Consider the following 10,481-nt stretch of genomic DNA (forward strand, 5'->3'; position numbering starts at 1 on the left):
TAAGATCATCATATTTTCTAGTCCTCCATATAACTTAAGTGCTGTGCAAGAAAACCTACCCGTTTGCTTAAAATCAACCAAGATATTTTCGTTAACTGGATTAATGATAAAGAAATGGAATATATATTGTATAAAAAATCCGAGTGACACCACTTATTCATGAAAGCATGCTTCACAATGCAAGTTTTTGTTTTGTTTGGTGGGGATTTTATAAACGAAGGTTGAGAGAAAGAAGTACAGTGCTCCAAATGCATTATTTCTAAATTCAGCTAATGAACATCTTGTCTTGGCTTCACACAATTATCAAATAGTTCCAGATTGGAATTGTCAAATGAAGGTGTTTCACGCTGCCGCTCGGGAGAGATTTTTTTTTTTCTGGAGGGATAGCGAGAAGCTAGGAACTAAAATTGACGGCCAAATACAAGCACCGGAGCGAAAAATCAGTTATTTTAAAAAATATGAAAATGTTTATTAGATATATGATTAAAGAATGAAAGAAAGGAACACAAATGTTAAAGAACGAAAACAGACACAAATGTTAAAGAGCATAAATGTTAAAGAATAAAGACATAACACGACCTGCCAATGGATAGAGGAAGAGGCTCAGAAAATCAAATCTGGGTGTGAGAAAATATTTAGGAATCCAAGGGTATCGCTCTGCAGATATGTGATTTAGTCATTAAAAGGCCAATCACACATTTATTTTCGAGATATTTTAATATTTTATTTTCCCCTTCCCACGCTTACTGCATCAACAGTAGAAATTATGGTATAATTACTACCTTGATATGCCGAGGAGCTGTTATGGCTATTTCCCGAACACTCCGAACTAGAGCTTCAAGGATAAGAATGTAGTTCTTACTCGTTAAGCGCCCATCTACCTAAAGTATTTTAACCAGGACCAAAAGCCCTAATCCAGATCCACGCAGCTGTGCTAACTCGACCACTTGAAAGGACGTTGTAAATAGGGACTTTATCATACAGAGTTAAGCCTATTTGAGTGAAGATTATACAAACGTTGTGCATGAAATTAATAAAAAGTCAGTTTGATCTCCAAGCTGTGCATTTTTGTCAAGATAAAGCGACTAGCAAATATGTTATTATCGATTACGTACTGTCAGGGTATAAGCATGGGGAATAATTTTGTCCTTATGCCATTTGCATGTGTATTCTTTCGGTAAATTAGAGGAAAATACAATTAGGGGAAATAGGTATATCGTAGTTTAATGACAAAATTTCGGAAAATTACATCGGCCTGATACTAATTGGAGTTTTTTATATGATTGGTCAATAAAACACATTTCGCAGAGTTTTTGCAGAAGGCAATTCTGTCTTCATTTACCTCAATATAACTTATTTTCGATACGAAATACTAAATCCTGAAAGCATTCAATGTGCTATGCATTGATCAGTACTTATTGTATTCATCATTGATTATCAAATATGCAAAGTTGATACTTAAATTGCGTTACTTGTCAACCTCCCAACACCAGCAGATACTTTATTCTACTGCTACTATGTTTTACAAGTAAACTAATAATGAATTAGGTTGGAAATTTTTGGAAGAACATTAACGGTTATCAAATAACATTTAGGCAATAATAATATATATTACAGGCTGTATCGAGACTCCATATTCAACCTCTGTCCACAACCCCTAAAACAGAATTACTGGCCGGTAAAGGGAAATCTCACCCCCAACTCTTCCCTGGAAAGTGTAGCTTTGGCCCATCCTACGAAAAAAGTGTTAATTGAAGAATAATGATACTATATATATATATATATATATATATAATGTTTATATATAAATTATATTTATATATGTATGTATATATAAATATAATGTTTATATATATATATATATATATATATACATATATATATATAAATATATATATAAATGTATATATATATATATATATATATAAAATATATATATGTGAATATAAATGTATATATATATATATATATATATGTATATATATATATATCTATATATATATATATATATATATAAATTTATATTTATAAATATGTATATATACAGTATATATATATATATATATATACATATATATATATATATATATATATAGATATATATGTATGTATATATATATATATATATATATACACCTTAAAACAGGAAGAGAAGTTTTATAACCTAACAACTAATACTAACGTTCAAGAAAGTGCTAAGATCTGCCAACAATTTTGATGCTGGTATCTACTCGAAGACTTCTTCGAGTTAATGAGGTCTTTGATGGTGTAGAGTTAGAATCAAAAGAATGCCGACACTCAGGGGAAAAATTCGGCAGATGGCTCTAGTGTTCCCGAGACATAACAGATACGGGTTCGCTCTTCTCACCACTTTTACAAAATCAAAGACAGTTTAAGCCCAGCCTTTCTTAGGACACGTATGAAAATACTACATATTGAGTTGCCATGCTCAAATTGTGTATCATCCTTGAATTTTTCAACTATCCACTACAAATTCAAAACACACGTAAATAAATAAATATATATATATATATATATATATGTATATATATATATATATATATATATATAAATATATATATATATATATATGTGTGTGTGTGTGTGTGTGTGTGTGTTTGTGTATACTGTATATATATAAAGCTGGAAAAGCAATTCGCTATAACGCCAAGGACTTTAACAAGGAAATATAGCCCAGTGAGGAAAGGAAATAAGGAAATAAATAAATGATGAGAATAAATTAACAATAAATCATTTTGAAAAGAGTAACAACGTCAGAGCAGATATTTCATATATAAACTATGAAAGACTTATGTCAGCCTGTTAAACATAGAACCAATTGCTGCAACTTTGAACTTTTGAAGCTCTACTGATTTAACTATCCGATTAGGAAGATTATTCCAAAACTTGGTCACAGCTGGAATAAAACTTCTCGAATATATATATATATATATATATATATATATATATATATATATATATATATATATATATATATATATATATATATATATAGAAAAAGATACAATTTTGAAGAAACATTATCAATACTGCGATCCGGATGTTGAAAAGCCACCGTCCTTGACCTACTTACAAGCATAATTTGAGTTTTGTTGGGATTCAAATTCATACACCATAATATGCACCATGCACTAATTTTAGCTAGATCTCTCTTTATTAAGGGATTCAGCCACCTCAGATCTACATCTAGGGGATGGAATTGATGCAAAGAGGGTAGCATCATCTCCATATGCAACAAGCTTGTTTTCTAGCCTAAATCACATGTCATGTATATATAGTATGAAAAGTGATGAGATAAGAACAATAGCCAGTGGAACACGAGATATCACATTCCTATAATCCCTATGGTGCCCATCAACAACAGCTCTTTGAGATCTATTACTTAAAAAATCAATAATAATGCTAAGAAACGACCCATCCACTCCCAACTGTTTGAGATTGAAAATAAGGGCCTCATGATTAACAGGGTCAAAGGCAGCACTAAAATCAAGGTCAATCATACAAATTTCCTGACCACAATCAAGGGATTTCTGTACAGCATTTGAGATTGTAAGAAGGGCATCACATGCTCCAAGGCCTTTACGAAAACCAAATTGCAAAGTAGGGAATAGACGATTACCTTATGCAAACCTGTTAAGACGTTTTGCCAGAAGACGTTCAAAAACTTTAATTAATATTGGAGTTATGGAAATTGGGTAGTAATCTGGTAGCCTGTAAACCTTTACCTATAGCTAAAAAAATTTAAGGAATGATTCCACTTCCACTCCCTAAGCCAAGGTAGCCTTGAAGCCCGTCATATGTAGCTAATAATTTGAATGATTCATTTCACTACTGTTCCCTTTGCCAGGGTACTCTGGAAGTTCCTCATATGTAGTGTACCAACCGTTTGTCTCACAATTGTACATAATTCCTTTTGTATATATTATGCTTGTATCTTAGCTCTTCCCTCGCACTAAAAGAACTAGAATAAATATGTCTGCGTGTCGCCTATATAATAGTGTCATTTTCTAGAACATGAAATTTCAGGTTGCCTTGAGGTTTTGTATATAAAGGAGAGTGTTCCATAATAAATTAACTCAGTTGATTGCATCCTGCCTTTGATTTCACAACCTTCTCTCTGACCGTCACATTGGTGACCCCGGAAGTCGACTCGCTCCCACCGCCTTCCACCCCCACCCCCCTCGCCCCTCCATCACTGGTAATATGGCGGACTCTACGGAAGTTGGCGCTGCGGCTCCCCCATTGAAACTTTCGTCATTCGCCTGCGGAGAGGCGTTTGCTTGGTTTCAGCGTGCAGAAGTCCAGTTTCGCATCAACAGCGTGACTCGCTCAACCACCAAAGCAGATTATGTTCTCGCGGCGATACCCGAAGACACCTTCCCAGAAATATCTTACTGGCTTTGTGAACAAGGAGACACCCCAATAGCGTATGACGCCCTCAAAACACCTTCTGAGGCAGTACTCGCTGTCGCCAGCCGCCCGTATAGCAAAGCTTTTTCAGCTCTCGCAACAACCGTTGGGGGACCAAAGGGCTTCGCTTGCCCTCAAGGAAATTACCAGTATCGCTCGCCTTCAACCTGCCGCAGACGGCTCTCCTCGTGAGGTGAACCTACTTCGTGCCCTTTGGATACGCCGTTTACCCGGACCTATACGCGCTGCCATACCCGATGTCGATAGTTTACCCATAAAGGACTTGATGACCAAAGCCGAACCCCTTATGGACAGCCACTTCAAGACCTCCATCAACGCCTCCACCCCTGACGAAGAGAATGCCTATTCAACGTCAACCGAAGCTGACATGAATGCTGTAGGACATACACGCCTACCCCGTGACGTGCTGAAGCGGCGACAAACCAACCTACCACCCACCAATCGCTCGCGCCCCAACAAACGACTTCTACAGCCACTTACTACCTCCCATCCGCCGCAGTTTTGCTACTTCCATTTCAGTTTCGGGGCATCCGTGAGGAAATGTGACGATGATTGTCAGTGGCCAAAAAACGTGTAAGTAGGCCATCGCTCGTGGCGGTGGCCTCACGTGTTTTTAATCTTTTCTTTTTACATGATGCAGGAACGGGCGTGCGATTTTTGGTAGACACGGGTGCTTGTCGTTCTCTCTTGCCAAGGACACTCTTCAAGACACGACATAGTCTGTCTACATCTGACAACGTCCACTTGGTAGCTGCCAACGGATCTGCGATACCCACCTACGGTTACGAGAACCTTACATTATCGTTTGGAAACAGTAAATTCAATTGGAAGTTCCTCGTTGCTGATGTCTCATTGCCAATCCTCGATGCGGATTTCCTCTCGCATTTCCACCTTCGGGTCGATGTCGACAATCGACGATTGGTCAACGCGGACTCGTACTTGTCTACACCTCTTCAACCCACCCCCTCTAAACTCACTCTCCACATCAGCGCACCCACGGATGCCTACGCCCACCTCCTCACGTCGTACCCGGAAGTTTTCCGTCCAGAACTTCGCCAAACGCCCACGGTTCCTGCCAAGCATGGTATTTATCACCATATCAAGACGACGGAACCCCCAGTCTTCGCAAAATTCAGATATCTAGCACCGGAACGATTGGCAGCCGCCAAACAGATGTTCGCCGAAATGGAGGAAATGGCCCTTTGCCAAAAGGCCTCCAGCCCATGGTCGTCACCCTTACACAACGTTCTGAAGAAAGATGGCTCCCTCCGTCCGTGCGGGTATTACAGGCGCCTGAACATGCAAACAGAACCGGATCACTACCCCCTCCCAAAAATTGCCGACGTGACCTCCTACTTGCACAAAGCGAATGTTTTCTCTATGCTCGACCTCTTGAAGGGGTATTATTAGGTGCCTATGAACCCAGAAGACATCTCCAAGACCAAGATCACCACTCCCTTTGGTACATACACCTTCAATTACTCCTGTTTTGGCCTTCGTAATGCTGGGGCCACGTTTCAACGTCTCATGGATGGCATCTTAGGGGTCCTCCCTTTCTGTGTATGTTATGTGGACGACACACTTGTGTTCTCCTCCTCAAAAGAGGAACACCTGCGTCACCTGCGCATCGCGCTCGACCGCCTGCAACAAAACGGCCTTGTAGTCTGGTACGACAAGTGTACATTTGGTGCCAACGAAGTGTTGTTCTTAGGTCACCGCATCACTCCTGAAGGAGTCCATCCCCTTCCTGAGAAGGTAGCAGCCGTTCAGAACTTCCCCGGCCCCTCGACCGTCAAAGGTCTGCAGGAATTCTTGGGCATGATCAACTATTATTGCCGTTTTCTGCTGGCCATTGCCGCCACTCTTGCTCCCCTCTATGCCTCCCTCAAGGGCAAACCAAAGGACCTGAAGTGGGGTCCCCTTCAAGAAGCAGCCTTCTGCAATGCATAGAAGGCCCTATCAACTGCTGCGGCTCTCACTTTTCCTATCCCACACGCCCCTCTCCTTCTCTCTACCGATGTCAGCGACGTCGCTATTGGTGCAGTACTCAAGCAGGTGGTCAACGGCTTACCCCGCCCATTGGCCTTCTTCAGCAGAAAACTGTCCAAGGTAGAATCAGGTTATTCAACCTTCGATCGAGAATTGCTGGCGGTGCACTTGGCTGTCCGTCACATACGCCATTTCTTAGAAGGTACGCCCTTCGTCATTCGCACAGACCACATGCCTCTGGTGAACGCCTTCACTCAACAGTGTGATGCCTGGTACGCCCGGTAACGCCGACATCTCTCCGCTGTGGCTGAATACAATTGCACCCTTCAATACGTCCTTGGGAAAATAAATCTCGTTGCCGATGCCCAGTCAAGAAACACGTTGGCTGCCGTTCGATTGGGATTGGATTACAACACCCTGGCTGAAGCCCAACGACCAAATCCAGAATAAGCATGTAAGACATCCTGCAGGTCCCTCCGTTGGGAAGACTTCCCCCTCGAAGACTCCAACACCACCCTCCTCTGTGACGTCAGAACTGGCAGACCGCGACCTTGGATTCCTGCTCCCATGGGCCGACAGGTGTTTGATTTCATTCACGGCCTTTCACATTCCTCGTGCCGTTCTACTGCACAGCTGCTGAAGGCAAAGTTCATTTGGCACGGCATTTCTAAGGATGCTAAGGATTGGGTACGCGCCTGTACTTCTTGCCAAACTTCCAAAGTACATCGACACATGCATTCAGGAGTGGGCACCTTTCCTCATCCTCAGCGTCATTTCGCACACATTCACGTCGACGTTGTAGGCCCCTAACCACATCACAAGGACATCGTTACCTGTTTACCGTCATCGACCGCTCCACCCGTTGGCCTGAAGCCAATCCCATGGAAACTGCAATGTCCGCCTCATGTACATCTGCCTTACTCTCTGGATGGATTTCAAGATTCGGTATCCCTGAGCATATTACTTCTGACAGGGGAACAACATTCACCTTTCAATTGTGGACATCATTAGAGAATCTCCTGGGCATCACCCTACATCAGACAAAGGCCTACAACCCTGCTGCCAATGGAATGGTTGAACATTTTCATCGCATTCTCAAAGCAGCTTTGATGTTCAGCTGCAAGGATTCAAACTGGTTTACTCAGCTTCCCTGGGTTCTCCTGGGACTAAGGACCACTCTTAAAGACGCCCTCGACGTCTCGGCAGCTGAAATGGGTATGGCGACCCGTTGGTCGTCCCTGCCGAATTTTTTCCTTCTACAACCTCCTCCGACGATCTCCAGCACATACGTCATGTCGTGGGAAAATTTACTCCATGCCGCCAGACTTACAAGCCCTCAGCGAAGCATCACATACCAACAGACTTGCACTCTGCAACGCACGTCTTCCTGCGCAATGACACTACCAAGGCACCGCTAACGCCCCCTTACACGGGCCCTTTCCTTGTGATCCGACGCAGTCCGAAAGCATTTCTGCTAAACATTCGTGGCAAAGAAGACTGGGCCTCCATTGATCATCTAAAACCTGCTTATCTTCTGCCAGATGACCCGCCTACAGTTCGCCTCTCTAGATGAGGGTGCCCTATTTAACATGTACAGTATGTCATTTTTAGGGGGGAGCCATGTACCAACCGTGTGTCACACAATTGTACATAATTCCTTTTGTATATATTATGCTTGTATCTTCGCTCTTCCCTCGCACTAAAAAAATCAGAATGAACATGTCTGCGTGTCGCCTATATAACATTGTCATTTTCTCGAACTAAATTTCCTGTTGCCTTGAGGTTTTGTATATAAAGGAGAGTGTTCCATAATAAATTAACTCAGTTGGTTGCATCCTGCCTTTGAGTTCACAACCTTCTTTCTGACTGTCACAGTAGTTAACAATTTGGTTGATTCATTTTGCTACTCTCCCATTCGACAAGGTAGCCTGGAAAACCCTCATCTGTAGCTAGGAATTTGAATGATTCATTTGGCTACTGTCCTCTTCGTCAAGGTAGCCTGGAAGCCCCTTGTTTCTTAGCTAACTATGTTTATTGATTCATTATGGTACTGTCCCATTTGCCAAGGTAGTCCAGAACCATCACGGCTGTAGCTACCGATTTGATTTATTCATTTTACCACTGTCCACTTTGCCAAGGTTACGTAGAAGCCTCCTAGTCTGTAGCTAAGGATTTGATTGACTCATTTTGCTATTATCCTCTTCACCAAGTACCTGGAAGCCTTTCGTCTGTAGCTAATGATGTGAATGATTCATAGCCATAATGTCCTCTTTAACAATGTAGCCTGGAAGTCCCACAACTCTCTCTAACGATGCTGACTGATTTATTTCGTTACTCTCCCCCCTGCCAAGATAGCCTGGAAGCCCTTTCTGTGTAGCTAATGATGTTGAATGAATCTTTTCGCTACTGTCCCTTGGCAAGGTAGCCTGGGAGCCCCTCGCATGTAAACAACGATTTGAATGATTCATTTCATTACTCTCCCCTTCTCCAAGGTAGCCTGGAAGGTCCCTCGTGTGAAGCTAATGGTGTTGATTGATACATTTCTCTACTGTCCCCCTGGCAAGGTAGCCTGCTAGTCCCATCATTCACTGAAATAGCTGTCTTGTATGTGGATAATGATGTATTTTTATTCAGTTTGAAATATTCATGTCATTCATTTTTATTCAAGCTAAATTTTCGTACTAGTTAAAATGGAAAAAAGGGTGAGAGAAATGCTTACCAAATATATCATTGGATATTTTTTATTTGGTCGTTCAAAAATGTATAATTTATAAATAGTATAAGAAACGTTGCATGAAATTAGACAATTGACGAATAAGGAAAAGAATATTAAGGTTACTACCGGACTTGAGGGGTAAAATGTTTCATAAAAGAAGCATATTTTTTTATGAAGCTCGAAGTAAAAAATTTCCATTTCTATTTTAGAGCCAATAATCTCCAGAACTGGCCAGATAGCTCATGCATATTGCGTACATAACTAATTCTGATCTATTTAGTGTTCAGCTTCCTATATTTCATCAAACTACTACTACTACTACTACTACTACTACTACTACTAATACTACTAAAACTAAAACTAAAACTAAAACTAATAGTAATAATAATAATAATATCACCTTAGCTAGCTTTATTTTAGCATTACGATGCCATGGGCTCTGTTATGTGTTTATTTTTACTCTGCTTTTATGTAGTTTAAGTTTTAGTTTTATGCGTATCGGTCCCAGATAGCCTTGCTCAGAGAGTGGTAGTTTTTTCGGAGACGGGTTCGCCGATGGCGATCAGGTCTTTCTTTCTGGTCTCACTGGCAGCGGCCTTTTTTACCCTTACAGGATTTTTTCCTCGGTTATACTAGTTTTCTGAGCTCCTATGTCTGCTACCTTCGATCTTCCGGTTTTTCCGACCTATTAGGCTTAGCCTAGCCCTCGTTAGTGAATTCGTTGGTCTGCCATGCTACCTTCGTTCATGATCTCCCTTGCCAAGACTGTGCATTCCAATGGAGCTCCTCTATGCAAAGGTTGAGCTCCCTTTGTCAGTGTTCCGACTTACCTGTACTGTCGTTCCCTACTAGCCTCTGGGATTTCTCGATCGACCTGCGGCATTGCCCTATTAAGCTTAGCCTAGCCCTTGTTGGTGACTAGCTTAACCCTTGTTGGCGATTAGCCTAGCCCTCGTCAGAAAATCCGTTGGCCCGCCACGCTGCAATCGTTCATGATCTCTCATGCTAGGACTGTGCAGTTTTTTGAAGCTTCCCTTTGTGAAGGGTGATCTCTCCTTGTCGGTGCATCGACTTACCTGTTCTGCTGTTACCATCCTAGCCTCTGGGATTTCTCGATCGACCTGCGGCACCGACATATTAGGCTTAGCCTAGCCATCATCGGTGATCCTTTGGTACGCCATTCTGCATTTGCTCGTGTTCTCCCGTGCTAAAACTGAGCAATCCATTAGAGCTCCCCTTTGTGAAAGGTGATCTCAACCTGTCGGTGCTCCGGCTTCCATGTATTGCTGTTACCTTCTAGCTTCTGATATTTTTCGATTGGACT

The 10,481-nt window shown here is 41.5% G+C and overlaps 1 protein-coding gene across 1 annotated transcript in view; it reads right to left on the reverse strand.

Moving 5' to 3' along the window:
• The window catches only part of LOC137617743 (uncharacterized), a 57,277-nt gene extending 47,237 nt beyond the window's left edge, over positions 1–10,040 (reverse strand). Inside the window, exon 1 of the mRNA XM_068347739.1 lies at positions 9,988–10,040. Within this exon, the coding sequence (XP_068203840.1) occupies positions 9,988–10,040 (53 nt within the window). The remainder of the gene's footprint in view (positions 1–9,987) is intronic.
• Positions 10,041–10,481: the final 441 nt, after the last annotated feature.

The sequence above is a fragment of the Palaemon carinicauda genome, chromosome 23 (genome assembly GCF_036898095.1).
Source record: "Palaemon carinicauda isolate YSFRI2023 chromosome 23, ASM3689809v2, whole genome shotgun sequence".
In the NCBI taxonomy this organism is placed as follows: domain Eukaryota; kingdom Metazoa; phylum Arthropoda; class Malacostraca; order Decapoda; family Palaemonidae; genus Palaemon; species Palaemon carinicauda.